Source organism: Alligator mississippiensis, chromosome 7 (genome assembly GCF_030867095.1).
Source record: "Alligator mississippiensis isolate rAllMis1 chromosome 7, rAllMis1, whole genome shotgun sequence".
Taxonomy (NCBI): Eukaryota; Metazoa; Chordata; order Crocodylia; family Alligatoridae; genus Alligator; species Alligator mississippiensis.
The window spans coordinates 53,951,929-53,974,580 of record NC_081830.1 but is presented as its reverse complement, the minus strand read 5'-3'; the positions used below and the strand labels follow the sequence as shown (position 1 = coordinate 53,974,580).

General features: G+C 42.8%; 1 protein-coding gene across 1 annotated transcript; it reads left to right on the top strand.

Annotated features, from left to right (window-relative positions):
• Positions 1 to 765: 765 nt before the first annotated feature.
• SLC19A3 (solute carrier family 19 member 3) lies at positions 766 to 21,278 on the top strand. Its single transcript, XM_006258323.4, has 6 exons — positions 766 to 833; positions 4,348 to 4,527; positions 5,186 to 6,005; positions 9,824 to 10,016; positions 12,973 to 13,114; positions 20,470 to 21,278. The coding sequence occupies exons 2-6, from the start codon at positions 4,378 to 4,380 to the stop codon at positions 20,653 to 20,655; spliced, it is 1,491 nt and encodes a 496-aa protein (XP_006258385.1). The 5' UTR covers positions 766 to 833; positions 4,348 to 4,377; the 3' UTR covers positions 20,656 to 21,278.
• Positions 21,279 to 22,652: the final 1,374 nt, after the last annotated feature.

The window sequence follows — 22,652 nt, the reverse complement described above, 5'->3', positions numbered from 1 at the left end:
AGGGGCTGGATTATGGGACTCTACAGGCTACTCCTGTCTTAAATTATATATTTTCTTCTAATTCAACTTCCACCCCCAGAGGATACTCTCAAGAAATTAGCCAACTGATTAGTTGCGTTGAAGTTGAAAGCATAATTTTTGTTGTTATTATTTTTAATATTTCTAATATAATTTGACACCTTCAAGTTGTTCGGTCACTAATGCATGGAACCTTGTGATCTTGTTACCACAGGCATAGCACTTCCTTACTTTGTCAGCAATTGCTCCTCTACCTACACTAATTCAAATGAACTTTCAGTTGTAGGGAAACCTGTAGTCAGTCCATCTCCTTCTCCCAGCCCCATCCCTTTCTCCTTTTCCCTTCCCCTCCCTCTCCCACATGCACACACACACACACACACACGCACACCTCAACTAGATTGTGAAATTCTATAGGGAAGGAACTGTAATGTCTGTATTAGACACTGTGTTTTTGTACAGTGTCTAACACAACATGGGCCAGTCTTGACTAACTGGTACCTTTGGACCCTGCTACAATGCAAATTCATTTGTATCAAAACGAAACCACTTCTTTTAAAGAGTTAATTCATTCAGAAACAAAGGTTGAAACCAAGCCAGCTGGAATGGCTTTCAAGGAAGGTGGCAAGAGAACATGTTGAAAGACCAGAGTAACAGGAAAAACTTTAAAAACAAATAGGGAGCGTGGGTGGGAGAATAAAAGGCGAACAGCTAGGGTAGAATTATCAGCAGAACCTGAAGGATATGGAGTACTTAAAAGGGAACTATACCAACGAAGAGAAAAAGAAAACCAAGGACAAGGTGCAGCAGACAAGGTTTGGTTACCTCTGAGTTTAAGAAATTTAGAATCTAGAAGCAGTCGAAAAAAGGAGAGAAACCAGCTTTAATAAAACCCTGAGGGAACCAACAAAGTTAGAACAGGGAGAGAGATGGCAGGTCTGGAGTAGGTTTAGGCTATGTCTATAACAGGATTACTTTGTGAATATGGGAATAGCAGCATACTGTTCTGACAATGCACTCCTAGTGGTGAGCAGCTATACCAACAAAACTGCACTGTATTTAGTAACTGGTCTCCCAGGAGCAAAATGCAGCTTTACTGCCATCGTTATGTTTGTACTAAAGCCTTGTGCCAGCATAGCTATATAAAGCAAGGTTTTCCACGCCCCTGACTAACATGTCTAATCAAGCAGATGCCTACTATAGACAACCTAAAAGGAAAAGAAAAAAAAGGAAATGAGTGACATTGAGAGAAAGTGAGATGACTGAAATGGGAATGAACTGATGAGCACTTCCACAGGACAAGTGCAATCACTGGAGTTGTGTGCAAAGATCATAGCTATAAAGAAAAGGTTAGATTAGACTATGCTGCATGCAAAAGGTGAGGAGGTTGATGTAGCTCAGAGGACGATGATTATAGGATTTGGCAAGTTAGCGGCAACTCAGGGAACATGCACAAAAGAACTTTGATACTATGGATCTGATTGCGCTGGGTTGCTCCATGGGCATCATGGGAGGGGGAGCATAGAAAGAACCCTGTTGATCTCCTACTCACCAGTCCTTCAGTTCCCTAAAGGGACTGATTTCTGCTAATATACCTTCAGGCAAGATGCACTAAAAAGGGTGTGGGAAGAACAGAGCAATCTCCCACTTTTCACTGCACCATCCCACAGAGGTGGCTGGTACAGCAGAAAGTACACCATAACCTCTGAAGCAGCATGCTAGTAGATGCACTCCAAGAAACAAACCAAATGACAGGAAAATACAGCTTTGGGTATCTGTACAGGTACCATGAACTTCACCAAACACATCCTATTAAGCTTTTATCCTTTCCTTGCTATTATTTTTTGCATCCTCTCTGTATCAGGTGAAGTATTTACAAGCATTTCCATGACATAAGTTACCATTACACCTGATTTCTTAGGAGGAGCAATGTTGCAATATTTCATCAAGTCACAGTAGGGTGAGGAATTACTATTGTGACTGGTAAAATTAGTCAGAAGGGGAGAAGACAGGTCAGGACTAGAAGGTGTTCCTGCCAAGGCTACAATCTCAGCAGAAGCAGCATGAAAAGCAACAGCGATACAGGATGTATCTTGTCCTATGTATCTCTTGTACTATGCTTTGTATCTCTTGCACTATGTATACTTGTACTAGTATCTCTTGTACTATGCTTTGAGTACTTGCACATCTTTTCTCTACCAACTAAACTTCAATCTTCAAATTGTTGGGATTATCTTGCCCCCTAGCGGCTAGCCCATAAAATTCATATACAATCAGATTCAATCCAGGTGTGCAGTGACATAAATCGGATTCCCTTTAATCTGCTTACATGGTCCGACTGGAATGTCAGGGATTATAAACAGGTGTGGTGTAAAAAGGCGCAAGTTAAATTACACCTTCTGTCCTCTGCTTTAAATTACATATATTACATGCAATCCCTGTATGTCATTATACTCTGCTCAGAAACATTTCTGGTTCACTGGCATGTAAGTTAAACAATCTGGACTCCTTCAGGTTTAGTAAGTATAAGTAGAACTGTTTGGAAAAGTTTTCAGTTGCTATAGAAATCTGATAACTAAAATATTGCTTGAAATTCTAGTGAAAAATGTTCACTTTATCAGAAAAAATTGAAAATGTTTCAGTTCTGTTTTCTACGAGAACTCAGAATTTAGGAAAGTAAATACTTTCTGCTTTCTTGAACAACTTTACAGCAAAAATGTTTTGATGAACAGCTCTAAACATATTGATAAGTGAAAATCATAGTAAACCAATAGGAATCAAAGCTGGATTAACAGAAATTGAAGGGTCCTAAAATATATGAATGGTATTAATTTAGGTACTCATTAGCATTATCTATTCAAATAAGTGAGATGGAGATATGAAAGTTACACCCGCTTATGCTCAGACTTTCTAAAATGATTTAAGCTAGTTAACAAGGATGTAACATATTTCCTTCTGCATGTCTCCTGTGAGTTTGGTTCTCAGATTTACCGGAATTTGGTCTAGTAGATTTAAACCACAGGTTAATTTAATTTATAAATCATGATGAAAGGAGAGAGAAAAAACTGTGGTTTTTTAGCCTCATTTGTAGCGTGTCCTACTTGGAGACTATAAAGCTAACAAATCCTTCACTTAGATTTAATATAATGGGTCAGCATCCAAAACTGACTTCTGATGAACTAGCTGCAGATGTGGTCCAGTATATTCTCTGTATTTTACTATGTGATCCTTCCCTCCTCCTGATAGCCTAACTATCTGTTCTCCCCAACACTCTGTGGAGAGCTGTACATAAAAGTAGGAAGAAGTGAGATGAAACCATTTAATAAACAACTTTTTGCCTGAAAGCACACTTTGCGTTCGTCCTTTGGGCTCTACAATGTGAAATTTCTTGACCACATCTCAAAACAATCTTCAATGGTGAGCTTGGCTATTGTTAAACACTGTAGGACTGACTAATGAAATAGAATTTCTACCTGAAAATCTTCAAAGCAGTCCCTGATACAAAGACCTTGTGTGGAAGACCTAGCCATGCCACTAAAGTAAAATTGCAGTCTCTCTTGGGATTGGATAGTCTCCTTGGATTTCACCCGCCACGACTTAGATGTTAAGGAAGGAATCAAACAAATACAGTCCTGGGGGACAAAGCTGATGCTAATTCCTGCAACTTAAAAGTATGGCTCCTCTTCACAGGGCTCCATTATCCCCATACCCTGTCCTTACCACATTAGATGTTCCTGCATTGATCTCATTAGGTCTTCTCTGTGGGAGTCAGATTATCTATGCTACCTTGCTTGATGTCCAGGCAACTGGTCCCTGCTCTTCAGGTGAGTCTGTTGGTATAATACTCTTCAGAGGCTCCCTGGCTGGCAACACACCATCATTGCAGCTCTGTGCTCCCCCAAGTTTCCCTTGGTGCTGCTCCCCTCACCAGAGGAGAGCTGTCTGCTCGGTTGGCTTTCTTTTAAATTCCCATGTCAATCAGCTGTGTGTGAGGCGACAGTATCCCATTCACTGTCCTGCCAGTCCTCACAGGTGATCACAATAATTAGCATCTGGGGATTTCAATACGTCTTTTCCCCCATCCAGGCTTGCCGCCACACTAAGTTTCTTTTCCCCCCTTGTTCTTTTGGTGTCTCGTGACAGGGTAGGCTTACTGCTCTGTCACACCTTGCAAAGAAACCACAGACTCACTGAACTGTTCACCAAGTTGCTGACTTAATGGCCAGGAAAGTCTTTATGGTCATGCTTTTTTAAAATTAACCTGTCAAACTTTAAAAGAATTCCCCTTGAGTGTTAGTGACAAGTGCCATTCTTTTATTTCATGTGCAGTTTCCTTACTGTATTTTGGTTGAACAGAGAATGGATTGCTGGAAGAAAAGGGAAAGTAGCAGCTGGATTTATCCCACTCTGATCCTCTGTATATATGGATTTTTCTACACAATGAAGCCACTGGACTCTTTTCTAATTCCCTATCTAACAGGACCAGACAAAAACCTGACCATTGATGAGGTATGGCACTACACAGTCTTTCCCATTAAATGGCACAGCAAATAATGAATGTGTTCCCTGATTTGTAGAGAATTTAAAGACATACCCTCTACTTCCTAATACTGAATAGGAAAAGATTTATGCACAATTTCCTGAGAAAAATTAAGCTCTTGGTCTTAAGCTCCTGAAATCTTCCCTAAAAGGGGCAAATGAACTCATGTGAAGACAAGTGAATAGTCAGGTGGCTTATACAATTACAAAAGGTAGAATAGCTAAAGCATTTAGCTATGGCTCATGAGGCAGCAGACTGAGCACTATTCTGTACTCATACTAAAAGCTGTCCCTGCCAACCCACCCATAAATGAGGGTCAAACAGACTTGGAAGTCAACGGCCACCAGACGAAATAATATGCTAGTCACTTTTATTTCTAGAAGCTGATATACTTAAATTACACTACCTTGATGGACTATAGGATATATACCATGTAGGCTTCAGGTAAAAAAGGTTTGGCTAGCAAGGTTTGTAAATGAAATATTTAAGTCAGGTAGTGAGCAATGAGATTTGTGCTTCAAGCTCCTTTAAGTCGTGTATCTGATGCATTCCCAACAACTCAGGGAGAACAATCCTTCTTCTACAACTTCATCTGCAAATCATACAATCCTTTCCTTCCACTTCTAGGTGACAAATCATGTTTTCCCAGTTTGGACATATTCCTACCTGGTGCTGCTGGTTCCAGTTTTCCTGATCACAGACTACATGTGCTATAAGCCAATCATTATTCTCCAAGGAGTCAGCTTCATCATTACTTGGCTGATACTAATGTTTGCACAAGGAATGATAGCCATGCAAATAGTGGAGGTTTTCTATGGTCTGGTCACAGCCACAGAGATAGCCTATTACTCTTACATTTACAGCGTTGTCAGTGCTGACCACTATCAGAAAGCAACAAGCTACTGCAGAAGCATCACACTAGTTGCATCCACAGTTGGGGCAGTGCTAGGACAACTGTTGGTATCATTGGCAGGCTTATCCTATTTTTATCTAAGCGCTATAAGCTTGGCTTCTCTCTCCTTAGCATTTGTTACCTCACTTTTATTACCAAGGCCCCAGAAAAGCATGTTTTTTCACAGCATCTCAGACACTCCACCAAGTTCAAAACAGGGAGAGACAAAAGCATCCAGCACTAACGAGCAACCTGATGGCCAAGATGACAAAGACTCTGTCAAGTCAGCTGCAAACCCCGGCACCTCACCTGAATGCCATCCTAACACTGCTAAGCCACAGAATCACGTGCTGAGAGTGCTAGTGCAGCTGTTCAAGGACATGAAGGAGTGCTACGGCACAAAGAGGCTTCTTTACTGGTCTCTCTGGTGGGCGTTAGCCACTGCAGGCTTCTATCAGGTCCTGAATTATGTCCAGGTGTTATGGGACCACAGGGCACCTTCTCAGAGCTCTGCAGTATACAATGGGGCAGTGGAAGCAATAGCAACTTTCCTTAGTAAGTAAACAATATCAAAAAATTTCTGGTAGTAAAAGAACTTGCATTTCAAATATACAGGCAGTCCTCAGACTTATGACGTCATTGGTTTCTGAAAACTGTCTCTTAAGTCGAAATGTTGTAACTCGGAACCATTTTCCCCATAGGAAACAATGTTATAAATGGGAATTGGCTCCTGAACCAAGGCCCGGTACCCTACTTTCACCAAAAATAACCCAGAATTTTGTACTCAATCAATTATAGATGAACAATATAGCTACATTAATGCATTTAATATTGTAAATAGCAATCATATTGATTTGGAAGGACTTCTTTGGGGGGACTTTGCTGGACTTTTTGAAGGGCTCTTGGTTGGACTTTTTGAAGGGTTCTTGGCTGGAGTATTCTCAGGAGTCTTGTCTGCTTTCTTAAAGAAAGTGTCCAAGGAAGTTTGGACAGATGTTCTCCAGGGACATACAATGCAACAAACTTGTTCACTAGTGTGGCGTTGTGTCAGATCAAGCATTGTGAAGTTGAAACTGATGTCAGAAAGTTCAAAGTCTCATAGTTGGTAGGGTCAGAAGGGACCTGAGCAGATCATCAAGTCCGACCCCCTGCCATGGCAGGAAAGAGTACTGGGGTCAAACGACCCCAGCAAGGTATTCATCCAGCCTCCTTTTAAAGAGCCCCCAGTGTAGGAGCCAGCACCACTTCTCATGGAAGTTGGTTCCAGATCCTAGCCACCCTGACAGTGAAGTAGCGCTTCCTGATGTCTAGCCTGAATCTACCCTCTGCCAGCTTGTGACCATTATTTCTTGTCACTCCTGGTAGTGCTCAGGGCAACAGGGACTCCCCCAATGCCTGCTGGTCCCCCTTGACTAGTTTGTAAATGGTCACTAGATCTCCCCTCCTCCATGTTGTCCACATCCCTCCTGAAGTGCGGCACCTAGAACGGGGTGCAGTACTCCAGCTGCAGGCTGACCAGTGCTGCATAGAGGGGGAGGATCACCTCCTTGGACCTGCTTGAGATGCATCTGTGGACACATGACAAGGTACGGTTGGCCTTCCTGACTGCATCCCCACACTGTCAGCCCATGTTTATTTTGGCATCAATAATGACCCCAAGATCCTTTTCTGCCTCTGCACTGACAAGAAGGGAGTCCCCCAGCCTGTAGGTATGCTGCTGGTTCTTCCTCCCCAGGTGCAGTACCTTGCACTTGTCAGTGTTGAAACCCATCCTGTTCTCATCTGCCCACCCCTGTAACCTGTCCAGGTCCAATTGCAGCCTATTCCTCCCTTCTATAGTGCCCACTTCTCCCCACATCTTAGTGTCATCTGTGAATTTGAACAGGGTGCTTTTCACCCCCTCGTCCAAGTCGCTGATGAAGATGTTGAACAGTGTGGGCCTGAGGACCGAGCCCTGCAGAACCCCACTGCCCACATCCCTCCAGGTCAAAAATGACCCGTCCACCATCACTCTCTGGGTGCGGCCCTCCAGCCAATTAGTGACCCATCTGACTGTGTAGGTATTGACACCACAGTCTCCTAGTTTTTTAATGAGGATGGGGTGAGAGACAGTGTCGAAGGCCTTCCTAAAGTCCAGAAAGACTACATCCCCTGCGACACCTGCGTCCAAGGATTTTGTGACCTGGTCATAGAAGGCCACCAGGTTGGTCTGACAGGACCTGCCTCTAATGAACCCGTGTTGTTTGCCCCTAAGCATAACCTCCCCTGCTGGCCCCTCGTGAACATGCGCCAGGATAATTCTCTCAAAAAGCTTACCCGGGATTGAGATAAGACTAACTGTCCTATAGTTTCCTGGGTCCTCCTTCCTTCCTTTTTTGAAAATGGGAACCACATTAGCCCTTTTCCAGTCCTCTGGCACATCACCAGAGCACCACGAGTGCTCGTAAATCCGTGCCAGGGGTCCTGCTATGACCTCTGCTAATTCCCTCAGCATTCTGGGGTGGAGATCATCAGGACCTGCTGAAGTGGAAACAGGGTGTCAATTTACAAACATTGTAAGTACAAAACGTAACTCAAAACCTAAGTCAAGGACTGCCTGTATCCTAACATGTTAAGTCTATGTCCAGCCTGTCCACCCATAGCACAAAAGGAGAAAGTGGGTTGTATGTTGAAATAACAGTTCATGAGAAGTACAGTACCATGACTGATTCTGGTAATACAAGGGCTCCCAACTTTGGTCTGGAGATCCTCTGTGTCCTATGCAGCACTTAACAAGTGTCTGTAGGGAGCCTAGGCTTCATAAAGTCTCTGTGTCCTGCTACTAAATTCCACTTAAAAGGATTAAAAAAAATGCATGGCTGATCTGCAACTGCTTTTCCATGTCTGCATTAATACGATTGCCACTGGGATGTTATCCATTCATGAATGAAAAAGGAAGTTTCTGTGGACACTCCATAACAGGATTTGGATCACATTAGAAAAGTTAGCAGTCCTTCTATTATATATGGTGTATATGCACATTGGGAAGCTTTCTTCTCTTGATAAAACTCCAATTTATATACAAGATTGTGTTATTAAAACGAGAGGAAGATCAATTAGATTTCAAATGTAATTTTCAAGTTTTGAGGCATTCTTGATTAAAAATTGCGTCAGTTTAAGCCTCAGTTTTGAAGTGGCAGCCTATAAAGATGAAGAGCATATTAAGAATTTCTTGTGATGTCCATACCTTGCTTTCTCCTATGAATAGTCTGTCTGCTTCACCATGCTGTAAATAATGGCTGCTATATTGAGTAACTATATGGCATGATAAACAATTATAAACTCTAATCAGATTTCCTTTATAAATCCAAATAGTCTTGTGAAAAATGTGGGGCCAGAAAATATTTCTCCCCTTTCATTTTAGGGGAATTGGTATGAGACACTGGAGACAATGGAGTTAAAAAATTAGTGGTATGATCCTGCAATTATTGCCATCCTACAATTATTTGTATTGCTGTCCTGCAATTATTTGTAGTTATTGATCATGGTTATTTGTACCATGGCACAGCAACCTGCAAAGCAGATTCGTATAATGCTACCAAGCTTATTTGGCAGTAATTTCCATTCATTTTGCACTGGTACAAATGATAAAACAAGGCAAGAGAGTATCCTAATGGGTTTGTCAATTAGACATTCTGACAGCCATTCCTTATGTCAAATCTTACAAGGATGTGCAAGGTCACACACGGATTGTGTGGAGAACTGTCCAGGAAAACCATGCTATTGTATATGTGTTTGTGATTTCCCTCCCAAATTATCAATATTTATTAGCACACTAGATAGTCAAGACCAAATCAATATCAAAATCAATGAAAATAGACTTAGCAATGCTGAGAAAACCCCATAGACTTGGCATATTCATCAGGATTTGTTTTAGGACTCAGCCTGAGCTAAAGCCACCCAAAGCAGGCTGACAAATTTTGGAAGCCATAAGCAAAACACAGCAGCTAAAGAGTCCCCCAAAGAGCCCTAGTATAACTGTATCCATCATTTGTTATTAAGAAAAATATGGCAAGAATGTTAAGATTCATCCCAAAATGACTCATCTTTTGCATGAATTAAACTACTGTATTTTCAACTGACAATAATGGGGTCTGGGGTAGTGTGGACAGTAAGCCAGAAAGCTAACAGTCCAGATGTTGCAAGTTCAATGCCACAGCAGAAGCACTGACAGCACAGCCTGTCAGATTCCAATGAATCTGCAAATTCTGCTAAATACCTTGATAAGGACAAGAAAAGGGAAGGACTGGAAATATTATCCAATATGAGATGTGTAGGTATTGCCATTTAATGGTAGGACAGTCACTATTCAAATGTTCTTATCTTTTCTCTAGGTTCAGTAGCATCCTTGGGAGTAGGATATGTGAAAATAAACTGGGATCTTTCAGGAGAGCTAGCCTTGGGGATATTCTCTTCAGTGAATGCTGGTTCTCTGTTTCTCATGCATTTTACTGCCAATATCTGGGCATGCTATGCTGGCTACCTAGTTTTCAAAGCATGTTACATGCTCCTCATAACAATAGCAACGTAAGTACAAACCATCACTATTTTATTCTATGCAGAATTCTCAAACAATAAAACCTTAGATTAAGAGAAATAAAGCCTATTCTTAGATCAATTACAGATCATGCTCATCCTGAATGAGATCAATATACTACTCTCTTTTCAAATTAGTGGGTTGTTAGAGTAGTATGAAATATTCAGAAGATGACAACCACCCAGGACAGTGTCAAATACAGACAAGATGACCGAAAGAGGCCACCTGCCAGTTGCTCCTACAGAAGGAATAAGATATAACATTTCAATATAGATAGAAAAGCTTTGAGGATTTCAACTAGAAGTTTTCATTGCCATCTTTATTTGGTCTGGTTCAGGCTATTTATTGCTGTAATCTATATTTGAGATACAGAAGGGCTGGAATGGATTTAGGTCCCCTAAATAAGCCTACGGCTATACCTAAATACTCCCCCATCCTCCTGGGGGTTTAAATTGGTACAAACACATACGTTCTTTAAAAAGCAGGCTGACAAATATTAAAAAGTGTGTGTGTGTGTGTGTGTGTGTGTGTGTGTGTGTGTGTGTGTGTGTAAAGGAAAGAATCAGTGAATTCTAATGGATTTTTAAGCTATTGCTATATTTTTACAGCTTTAGTATAGAGATGACAGCTGCCTAAGCCTTGCACAATTCAGCTTCTTACCCAGATGGCTGTCAGTAGCAACTTTGTGAAATATGTTCTTAAATTAGTTTTAACATGTTTGAGGAAGAAGTACAGCGCACACTCAGCAGCTGGCACAATTTGATGCAAGAGAAACTGTTGGCTGCCTGGAGGTTTGAACTCAGCTGTTTCTATAGTAATGAGCATTGTAAGCAAATGTGTAGTGCGCCTTCGCCATTATCAACACTTCTGTTTAAAGCAATAAGAGGAACTCTGACCATACTGTAAAGAAAAAAGGTGCTGGTAAGAATATTATGACTACGTCCTCATTTTTTTCTGAGAAGGAAAAGCCTTTTAGTGGATTTCAGTTCTTTCCTTATATCTGAGAGCCAAAAAAAAATTTAAAAATTGACTCAATTATATACGAACCCAGGACCCCCATTTTTCTACTGTCAAGCAAAACAAACAAAGAAACAAAAAACCAAAACAAATTGCCAACAAAATTAAAGAAAGAAAATGCTAGCAGTCGTATCCTTACAAAGCAGCTCTGTGCCTCATTATGGAGTTGCAGAATTTCTCACCAGAGAAGCATATTCTCTAGAGCTGGTTGGGAACTTTCCTACAAAACATTTTTGCATTAGAAAATCCTGATTCAAAGCCAAAAACATTTACAGGAAAGGGATGGAGTTTATAAATCTGCCATTTCAGGAAAAAAAATTGAAGAAACATGTCACAATTTTTTTAAACATCCCATGTCAATACTTTCCTTAAAGGTTTTTCAGTTTAAAACAGCTTTTTTATTTTAAAAAGCTGGCTTATATAAAAAGGAGACTAAAACATTTCAGTTACTTCAAAATATTTTATTTCAACTAAATTGTTTCAGCTAAACTGATCTGATTTTTAGCCTGGGTAAGTAGTGGGAAAATAAAAGTAACAAACAAGTTTGGTAAATCTGCTTCACAATTCATCCGAATCCCATATTTTGTTTTCTTTACTGTGAACATTCAGGTTTGTTCATACATATGTGAAAAGGTCCTTTTATTCATCCAGCACAGGTGGCTGTGCACAAACAGGCAATCATACACATACAGGCAATCATATCAAAACCAGTCACACTGGGTAGATTAAATGCACACATGTATTAGAGGGAGATACTTAATGGCTAGGTACAGGCATTCAAAAAGTTCAAGGTGGAATCAATCTAAGTTAATGGTTTTCTTTAAGTGGCACAGTTTAGATCAGTACTGAACAGAATACACATTCTCCCTTTGGCGTGGGGTGCAAATCTTAGGCTGGGCTGCACCATTTTTAAACCAGTCTACATGTGCTGAACTTCTGTTCTGTTATGGGCATAGACAGGTTTCTGATCATTTATACTGTAATGTCTGTCCCTGACCAATGCAGAATCTGCTGAACAGCAAACAAATATATTTTGTATCTGTCTTCTTTAACCAGGAAGAAATCCAGCCATTTCTAAAATCTGGGATCCATATACATAGTCAAATCTAATACTCGGGTCTTGCGCAGAGGGAACAGAAATGTACTGAAAAGTTCCCAGTCATTATTTATTCTTCTCCATACACTGCTCTACTCAAAGACATAATATCCCATGGATTTCTTCAGCAATGGCCCCTGTTTTCACTAATAGCTCATCCATGAGGCAACTTAAATGATTAATCTAAAATCCAACTCCTGAATGTTGAATACTCTATGAACTTATAGAAATAATAGTCTATGGAATTTGGCCCATGTTTATGAACCATCCATGACCCAATCAGATTGCTCTTAAATTTGTTCATTACAAATAATTCATCTCAAAATATTTAAAAATATGTTGCTCTATGCACCACAAAAAGTTTAACCAGTTCTAGAGGCATGCGTACTCAAGCCCAAAGACTTCAGAGAACTAATAAAAATCAGCATGAAATGCACTGCAAAAGGAACTAGTACATTTTCTGACGAGAAAACCAAAAAGATGCAGTTTACAAAAAAAAATTAACATCTTTTCAAAAGAAAAATTATCCCATAGTCAAACCATAGAGCAAAAAACTGACTATGATTCTCTCTCAGAGCCCATAGAATTAATTCTTCTGATCCTGGGACACAAGGTCCAGCATTTGGCTCAGTAGTCAGACTTGATTTATTACTTCTAAGGTATTGGTATGGGTTGAATACTCCTTATTAAATTGTTATCCAGCAGGTTGTAAACTTACACCTCTTATCCCTAACTCGACAAACCTTACATGTTAACACTCCTTAATCAACAAGATGACAAGCTACAATTTTTATGCTTACTGAAGTTGAACTAACTAATCAGTATAATACTAGATTTCAGATTGCTATCAATTTAAGCATGGAACGTTATGCTTTGATGTTTGGATTCAACAACCTGATCGCATTGGTGATTCAAACTATTCTAACTGTTGTTGTTGTTGATGCAAGAGGTCTGGGATTGGATATAGTTACTCAGGTAAGTGCTATCTTCACCTTACATTTACAGTTTTGTCTTGTGTATCTTAAATGTTTGTAAAAGAAATCTTGTGAATTCATGATTTCCATCTTAAATAATCCAATCTCATATTTTTTTAAAGAATAGAGCAAGGGAAGTTTAGGTTACATATTAGGAAGAATTTTCTCACTAGGAGGGTAGTAAAACACTAGAACAGGTTATCGAAAGAGGTTGTGGACTCTCCATCCTTGGAGGTTTTTAACACTCAGCTTTACAGATCCTTGACTTGGATAATCTAGTTGGGAATAGTCCTGCTTTGAGCAGGGGATTGGACTAAATGACCTCCTGAGGTCCCTTCCAACCCTAATTTTCTATGATTCCTCCAAGTTGGCCATAGTTCCCCTCCCTTGTCCTTCTATAGCAACAAACAAATATTTAGGATCTATTAAAATGCGCCTTTGATTTTTACAGGAAGCCCAAAACAATTCTTGACTGAGCAGATAACATTGCCTAGGCAGTAACTGGTGATATGTTAAGGTAGCAATACAACTACTGTATTTACTTAAATACAAGTCAAGACTTTTTTCCCCCAGTTGGCATGGGGGAAAAAAGCCTCATCTTATAATTGTGTACAAGGAAATCTCACTAAATACATTGTCTATCATTAAACTGCTGCCAAAAGCAGAATGTGCTTAGCAATGGAAACCAATTATGAAATTGATTAAAATCAGCCAACACTGAGCATGACTATAAAACACACAGCCCACATTAGGCAAACATACTGATGGGAAGTGTGTGTGTGTGTGTGTGTGTCTGTCCCTTGAAAAAAATGGGTGGGTGTTTGCTCTACAGGGAAGTAGCACTAGGCCTGGATATACTGCTCTTGCACTGGTCATAAACATACTACATCACCAGGCCATCACTGGGAGAGCCAGAGCCAGCCCTTGCACTCATCTTGTGGTGCCAAAAATGCTACATTTTATCTTAGTCACAAGACCAAGATGCTGATAGGAATCTACCACAAGAATATGTTAGCATAGCCCATCAGGATGAGACATACGGTAGCACCCATTAAATGTAGTCCCCCTCAGTGCCAACTCTTTTTCAAGTCATGGTGAACCTCTATATTCCATACATTTTTACTTCCTCTTCATTCTCACAGCTGAGCTGTGCCTTTCTTTCCCATTTCCAATTATTCCTGTTTCTTTACCAGCCTTAAATGTCTGTCAAGCATCATGAAATGGGGCCCCAAACAGTTCACCCAGAATCCCTGTCACCCCCTCTCTTAGTCTGACACATGTGATTGTGGTCCTTCCTTCCATAAGGTAAAGCTGGACTAGGTTGCCCTGCACCTCATCTGCATATAAATTTTTGGTGCATCCCAGGACTCATGACAAGAACACCCAGTTCTAGTCATGAGTGAGGTTACCTGACCCCCCAGATTTATTTTTGCTGCTGTAGTAGTGGAAGGGGGACAAATTCAAGGCAAATCTCCAATAATTAGATTCTATACTTGAAAAATTGTAACAAATTTATACATTTTCCATAGATAGAATGTAATCATTGGAGGTCATCTTATAAATCAGGGTTGTCTTCAACTGGAGTAAATACAGTAAATTAACTCTTCCTGCTAAGAAATTAAGCCCATCTCTGAGCATGAGGTGTGCTGACAGTTCAGCAGCACTGAGGCAGCATGGATTAATTAAAAAAAACAAACCCAACAAAACTAGAAGGAATGCTATTGCATTCCAATTCTAGCTCAGAGAGACCTGTTCTGTAGCTTAATGCAAATTACTGAAATGTTGTCTTATTTTCACCCATTTGGTTATTACTACTACTCTTTACCAAGGGGGATGGTAATAAATAAATGTAGCTATCTAGTAAGGATATACACTGAGCAACTAACCCATTCCTGCCCCTAATGAAATTTTGTTCAGTTTCAATGGAAATTGACACTCTAGCTATACATTCATAAACTATTTTTACTCTTTGAAAACATGAGTACAATGGTTTTTGGTTCACTGAAGAGAATAAGGAAGGAACTACCAGCATCTTAGAGGAAGAAGGAGAAAGTGGGGAGAACCACCAGAAAAGTGACATGAGAAAATTGATAGGATGTCTCAGCTATTTTGGTGCATGACAAAGTTACAAGCACAGGGGTAGGCAAGCCCTGGTCTGAACTGAAGGCATTGCTCATGAAGGGAGTAGAATTATGGCACTCTAAGTATAAGTGATTTTTGCTGATACTGTCTGTGAGCATGTACATGTCATGCAACTGCTGTGCATTTAGGAGGGAAGCAACAATACACTGATAATGAAAGGTGGAGAAATGAAAAACAGACATTTCCAAAATGGTGACAAGCCCTTAGTGTTGTCTTGTTCATGTAACAGTTTGTAGGTGTGCAGGCCCCGATCCCACCTTTGTCGCCATGTGCGGCGGCGATTCCGATCTCATTCCCGTCGCCATGTGCGAGCCGGGGGCGAGCCGGGCCCGTCTTCGTTGCACAAGGGCTGTGGCCAGCAGCCCAGGCACGCGGGGCTGGAAAGAACCGCTGGGCAGTTTAGCGCATGCAAGTTAGAATTAGTTACAGAGGCGTAATGGTTGATTGAAAAGATTGTTTACTTACAACCAAAGATGGTATTGGTGTAGGCTGGACAGGTTTCCAGGCACAGCTCCCGCTTGGATCCTCACTAGAGGAACACGACAAATCGATTGCTCCCACCGAGTTTGCTAGGCTCCGCAGGTCCAGTTAGGTTGGGTTCGAAAAGCTTCCCTGGAGTTACTCAGGCTCCGCGGGTCCGAAGTTACAGGAAAGGGATACATCTAGGATTGCGCTCGGCGACAGGGAGAGGCGAGAAGCGAAAGCTCCGTAGGCTCAGTTCTATTGCCTCTCATGCCTGCTTAGGGGAGGTGCGTTGGGTCCGCGAGAGTCCACAGCGCTTGGAGATCTTCACACAGAATCTCTCTCATCCTCCCTCCTCCGGCTTGGGCGGAAACTACCCAAGCCTTTTGTATGGCTAGCAAGCCAATCGCTAGCCGCCACGTGTGCCTACATTAGGAATGGGCCAATAATGTGGCGTGAATCCTAATACAAATGGCGGGAACTTCTTTACAGCGTGTATCACTCGTATGCAAAAGAGATGCACACTGCAAAGAAGCTGTAATCTGGCGGGAAATCCCCCGTTGCACCAGAGTTCTCTCTTGCAGCAGAGAACTCTTCCGTGCAAAGAAAGCGACAAATTGGCGGGAAATAATTTAGCGGTGCCGAAGCGCGCACACAAACAAAAAAATCACACCTTTGGGTTGTGACAGCAGGATCAGCTATTGAAGTAGAGGCAAAGATGGAATCTCAAATATTTAACTGATTCTCCATGTTCCTGTAAAGTATTACTTTACAGTTTATTATTTTTCATTATAGTAAAACCCAACCCACCCTTTTTCTAATCAAGAGCAGCAAAAATTTTGCTTCTTGATCTACGTGCATCCTGCAAGGCAATGAGACTGCTCATTTCCTCTTTCACATCCCAAAATTAGACTATAAAATTCAGTACAATACAGTTGCTGATCTGTGTACCCTGGGAGGAAAGGAAACAGGGTATAATTTTGACATAAGCAAGGAAATTCTCAGTGTAAATCAACAGACATTTGAAGATATGTTCTTGTTTTACAGTTTCAGCAACTGAGGTTCAAATGAACATGGTTGGAAGTGATACCTTATCATCAGGGATCCTAGTTTTCCATGGAAAAAACAAAAACAAATCTCTGTTTATAGATTCATAGAAGTTAGGGGCTGGAAGGGACTTCAGAGATCATCAGGTCCAGCCCCTCTGCTCAAGGCTGGAAAGACTGCTGAGGTCAGATTACCCCAGCGAGGTGTACATCCAGTTGTTTTTTGAAGATCCCCAGGGAAGGTGATTGTACCACCTTTGAGGGGAGTCTATTCCAGACTCTGGACACACGAACCATAAAGAAGTTTTTCCTAATGTCTAATCTGAAGCGATCCTCTATCAGTTTATGACCATTATTCCTAGTCTTCCCCTGGGGTGCCTTCATGAATAGGTGTTCTCTTAGCCCCTGATATACACCCTTTATATACTTAAAGGCTGCCACCAAGTCCCCTCTGAGTCTTCTCTTCTCCAGGCTGAACAGTCCCACATCCATCAGCCTCTCCTCATATGGTCTGTTCTCCAGACTTCTAGTCATTCATGTGGCCCTCCTTTGGACTCTTTCCAGCTCATCCACACCCCTCTTGAACTGCAGCCCCCAGAACTGGATGCAGTATTCCAGCTGCAGCCTCACCTCTGTTGAGTAGAGCAGGAGGATGACATTCTTAGTCTTGCTTTTGATGCATCAGTTGATGCATGCCAGAGTTTTGTTCGCTTTGCCGGCTATAGCATCGAACTGGTAGCTCATGTTCATTTTATGATCAATCATGACCCCTGGATCTCTTTCGGCTGTGGTGCTGGCTAATGTAGCACCACCAAGCCTATAAGTATGTTGTGGGTTATTTCTCCCCAGATGGAGGACTTTACATTTCTCAGCATTAAACATCATCAGGTTAAGATCCACCCACTTTACAAGCCTGTCCAGGTCAACCTGTCTTCCAGCATGACCACACTTCCCCATACCTTGGTGTCATCCGTGAACTTTGCCAGTGTGCTTTTCACACCCGTGTCCAAATCGTTGATGAAAATGTTGAAAAGCACTGGTCCAAGTACTGAGCCTTAAGCAACACTCCTGGTCACCTTTCACCACAGTGACTTGGTTCCATCAATTAACACTCTCTGGGTCTGACCTCAGAGCCAGTTTCCTAGCCACTGGACCATTAAGTTGTTAAGGATGCAACTTGCCAATGTTACCATGAGGACATTGTGGGAGACCAAGTCAAAGGCCTTTTTGAAATCCAAGTATATAACATCGACCTCATCTCCCTTATCCAGGTGGCAAGTTATCAGATTGTAGAAGGATATTAGGTTGGTCAGGCATGACCTGCCTGCAACAAAGCCATGTTGGTTGTGATTTAGAATACTTTCTCTCTGTTAGTCTATCAATGATGGATTCTTTGATAAATTTTTCCATGATTTTTCCAGGGATTCAGATCAGACTGATTGACCTATAATTCCCTGGGTCCTCCTTCCTTCCTTTCTTGAAGATAGACACAACATTGGCCTTCTTCCAGTCTTCTGAGACCTCACCCGAGCAGCATGAGTTCTCAAATAGTTTTGCCATCAGTCGTGCAATAACGTCAGCCATTTCTTTCATCACTCTAGAGTGTAGTTCATTGGGACCTGCTGACTTGTAGATGTCAAGCCCCTTTAGGTGTTCCCTCACAAGATCTTCACTGATTATAGGTGGATGTTCACCAGTCACCCCCACCTTGTCCATCCAACTTTCTGTCTGGCAAATCAATTTCATTGTCTGGTAGAATACCAATGCAAATTATTCATTTAGGAGTTCAGTTTTCTCCTGAGTGTCGGTTGTCTGCTGTCCCACTGCATTCTTCAGGGGTCCTATGTTTCCTTTTAAAATGCAAAAAATCTGCATTTTTCCATGACTTACAAAAATGCAGTGGCATCCCATACAGGGCAGCACCATTTCTGCACTCTCATTTTTGCCATGGTTTTTGCCCTTCCCCCCGCAGCTGATTAGCCAAGAGACAAAAACCACAGCAAAAAGAAGAGAAAGCAGAAATGGTACTGTTTGCTGTGAGATACCACTGCACTTTCAGTAGCTTGTGGAAAAATGCAGATTCCTCATTTTTCTGTGGTCTTCCATGGCAAACAGACCACTAGAATTCCTGCTTATTATGTTATAGAATACAATACCATATTAACTATAGCATGGAGGCAAACTGATCTCGAATGCTCCAATCTTAGGTCATATATCCATATTCATTCACCTCAGTGTTGCAGGGCACTAAGGTGCCTGCTCCTGTAAGAGCAGAAATTGCCTGGGGAGAGAGCCCAAAGAGCCAGACAGGAGCTGTAGGTGTGGGTTACCATGGCAACAGGCTAATGAGCAAATTAGCCTGCACCCTCACCTGGTCAGCTAGACGGAATAGGCAGGGCCCTGGTCTCATATAAACCCCAGGGCTGGGACTAGGGACTTGAGTTCCCTGCAAGCAGCTGAAGAGGAAGGAGCCTCCAGGGAGGAATGGCCCAGAGATGCTAAAACTACCTGATATGCTGCACTTAGGACTAATGAGGTACCCTTGCCTACTAGGCACTTAGTGCCAGGGAAGACACTGGATTCTTTTAAAAGGGGCAGAGCACACCCTGAACTTTGGTGTTATGGTATAGCCCAGGGGCTCATGTTTTGTTTGCTGTTTTATAATACCGGAGGATTGGGCTGAGGCTACTGGGGAAGGAGGAGGCCTCATTGGGGACCCACTGCAGTGTGGGAAACCCCAGCACCAGTGTGAGTGCAGTGACAAGGGGGAGAGCAGACCCCAGCACCAGAGGGCTCAGTGACAAGGGGGAGAGTGGACCCCAACACCAGAGGGTGCAGTGACAAGGGGGAGAGTAGACCCCAGTGCCAAAGGGTGCAGTGATGAGGGGAAGAGCAGACCTCAGCACCAGAGACTGCAGTGATGAGGGGGAGAGTGAACCTCAGTGCCAGATGGCGCCATGACAAAAGGGGAGAGCGGACCCCATCACCAGAGGGCACAGTTGCGGAGGCTGGACTAAGCTGAGGCTGCAACTCAGAGACAACATTGGTATGACATCTGCGAGGCTTGGGGCGTGGTAAAGGGGCAGTTTTGGAGCCACACATCTAGCCCATAAGGCTGAGGGTGTCCCAGGAGGCACCCATTTTGAGTGGGAGCCAAAACAGGATCCGAGAATTCATGAAGTTCAGGGGGGTCCAGCAGGACCGTGTCCAGACAATAAGATCAAGGGCAGCCTCCCTATATTATAATTATGAGCAAAGATGTGGCAAGCAAGAAAGAGGGTGTCTGTTGGGCTAGACTGACCTAGTCAAGGGGACCTAGGGGCATCACGGCCATCCCTGAGGATTCCATCCCATGACACTCATTTGCAACAAAGTAGCAGCTCTGATGGTTGCTCTTATTTACAAAGTGGGTCTAGACCCCAGTGAGCCATTCCAGTACCTGGAATCATCTGAGATAAAAAGTTTCCTTCAGTCCTTTTAAGGTGCCAGGGATAAATAGGAGAATGGCACAGGAATCACTACGGTAGCTCCAAAAGATCCCCTGATGTCTGGCAAGCTACTCAAATGATGATATTTAATTCCAATTAGGGTTGTACTTGGAAAATAGGGAGGAACACAATTGTGAAATCAATATATTTTAATGATCAGAAAAGATTTGCTTCCCTAATACTGTACAGATTTCACTAATTGTACTTTTTTATTTTAGTTTCTAATTTATGGCAGCTACTTTGCAGTCATAGCTGGGATTTTCTTGATCAGAAGTATTTGCACAATTGTTTCAATCAAATTCAGAAAGAAAATACTGTGCATTTCCAGAGAACCTGGAGGTCAGAAAATGATGGAATATGGATCTAAAGAGCATATTATCAGTGGCTATACAACACAACTATAACTTACCAGACAGGCACATCTTCCAGGTCAAGTCCTGCTTGCAAGACTCTAATTGAAGTCAACTGGAGATAGCAATGAGAAAAAGATCATGACTTACCAATAGGTATATGGCACCTGTTAAATTTACTCTAAGCAAAAGTGTTGTGTTAAGTTACATTGGGCCAGATGATCACACACAATCACACACCCCACAAACACTGCACCCACCTATACCCTCCCCTCCACATGCAGCCCCACACACATATCCCTGCTCACTGTTATGCATGCACACACCCCCCACATGTACCCACACCCACCCATGCATACCCCACACCCACCCCCACACACTCCCAGCTACCCTCCCCCTCCACACACCCCACAAACCACATACCACAAACATACCTCTTATACCTACCCACCCACAACTACATATACTCCCATACTCTCCCCCACACCCCACATATACACACATCCATGCACATTCCCACAGCCCCCACCCACCCACACACACACCCCCAGCCCTCCACATCCCCAGCAATATATAAGAGTAATACTTAATTTTAAGCTATTATGCAATCACCTCTATATATGCAACAGAAACACACAAATCAGGACCAAAATATTTTTTAAAAATTAAATTAAAATATGTTATTGTTGTCAGTGTTTGATTTTTAGTATATAGTTTGTTTGGGTTTTTTTTGGTTCCATGATGGCAATCCCCCTTACCAAAAGGAGTACTTCTGCGGGCAAGGGGAGGGACTTCTGGTGGCAAAGTTCAGGGGTTAGGAGATAAACCAGGAGGTGGGGCACCTGTCAAGGGATGAGGCTACCCTTGCGGCCCTTGACATCTCACTAAAACTGATTAAGTGGCACTTCAGCCGAGTTAATTGCCTGTTCCTGGTCTAGTTAATGATTTGTAGAATGGAACTGAGTGCACGGATAGCCAATTTGCAGCCAACACTAAGCTGGGTGGAGGTGCATAGGCAGTAGAGCTGTGCAGACAAGCAACAGTATTAACTTTTAATACGTGACTACTCACAAAACATTTTAACTTTAACACCATTTAATGTTCCACAGATTATGTAGGGTCTAAGTATAATGTGCAGCTTCAAAGGACCAATGTCAAGTTGTATGTTTAACACAAGAGCACACTCAGGTAAGGGCTGTAGGAAGATTCCTTGGCTTCAGGGATATTCCACTTCAAGACTGGGAGTCTGTACATAAATGTCTGCTTAAATAGAGAAAGTAGAGATATGCAAAGGAAACCACTGGTGTATGAATGTATTTTTCTCACCTTGAGAGCGGCTGGCCATTCAGAGGGTGACCCAGGCCAGATTCAGAGGGTTACCTGGGCCCCACCGTGGGGGCTGGCTGCAGACCCACAATCCCCTGCAGTGCCTCTGAGCTGGCCCAGGTGCCCCTGTGCCTGGCTAGCTGCCAGCTGCACGTGCTGGGCTGGGCTGGGCTAGGCTGCGGTGCTGACAGGCCTGTGTCCCCATCACTGAGCTGCACCTACTGGGGGTGGCCCTGCCCCTGCAGTGTGGCCCAGCCCCACCATGCAGCTGCCTCAGCTGGAGTTGAGCAAGGGCAGCCTGGGCTTTGGGGGCAGGGCCACCTGCTGCAGCTGTGGCTCAGTTACAGCCACTCCCTGCATCCCAGCTGGGCCGCCTGGACAGTGCCTCAGAGCTCCCATTTCCCACCGTGAAGCAGCAGGAGCCTGAGGGAGGAGGTGAAGGGCAGAAGAGTAACCCCTGGAACTGAACAAAGTACCCCTCCCTGCCCCATGGTGGAGGAGGCACAGAGGGAAGAGTCCCCCTCAGAGGCCGGGCAGCCCTGCATAGAGGCCTTCTCCCATCCCCACAGTGGTGGTGGGGAGGAAGAGGAAGAGGAGTCCCCTTTCAGCACTGCACAGAGCCCTCCCCCACCATGGGAGGGGAAGGAGGAGGGGGAAAGTCCTCACCCCCAGCACAGAACAGAGCCCAGCCATGGCCCCATTAAGGTAAAGGGGGCAGGGAGAAG

Coding starts and splice junctions, on each gene's coding strand:
- SLC19A3 (XM_006258323.4), top strand. CDS start 4,378: ATGGATTGCTGGAAGAAAAGGGAAAGTAGCAGCTGGATTTATCCCACT. Junction 4,528..5,185: donor AAAACCTGACCATTGATGAG/GTATGGCACTAC, acceptor TTCCACTTCTAG/GTGACAAATCATGTTTTCCC. Junction 10,017..12,972: donor CTCCTCATAACAATAGCAAC/GTAAGTACAAAC, acceptor GTATAATACTAG/ATTTCAGATTGCTATCAATT.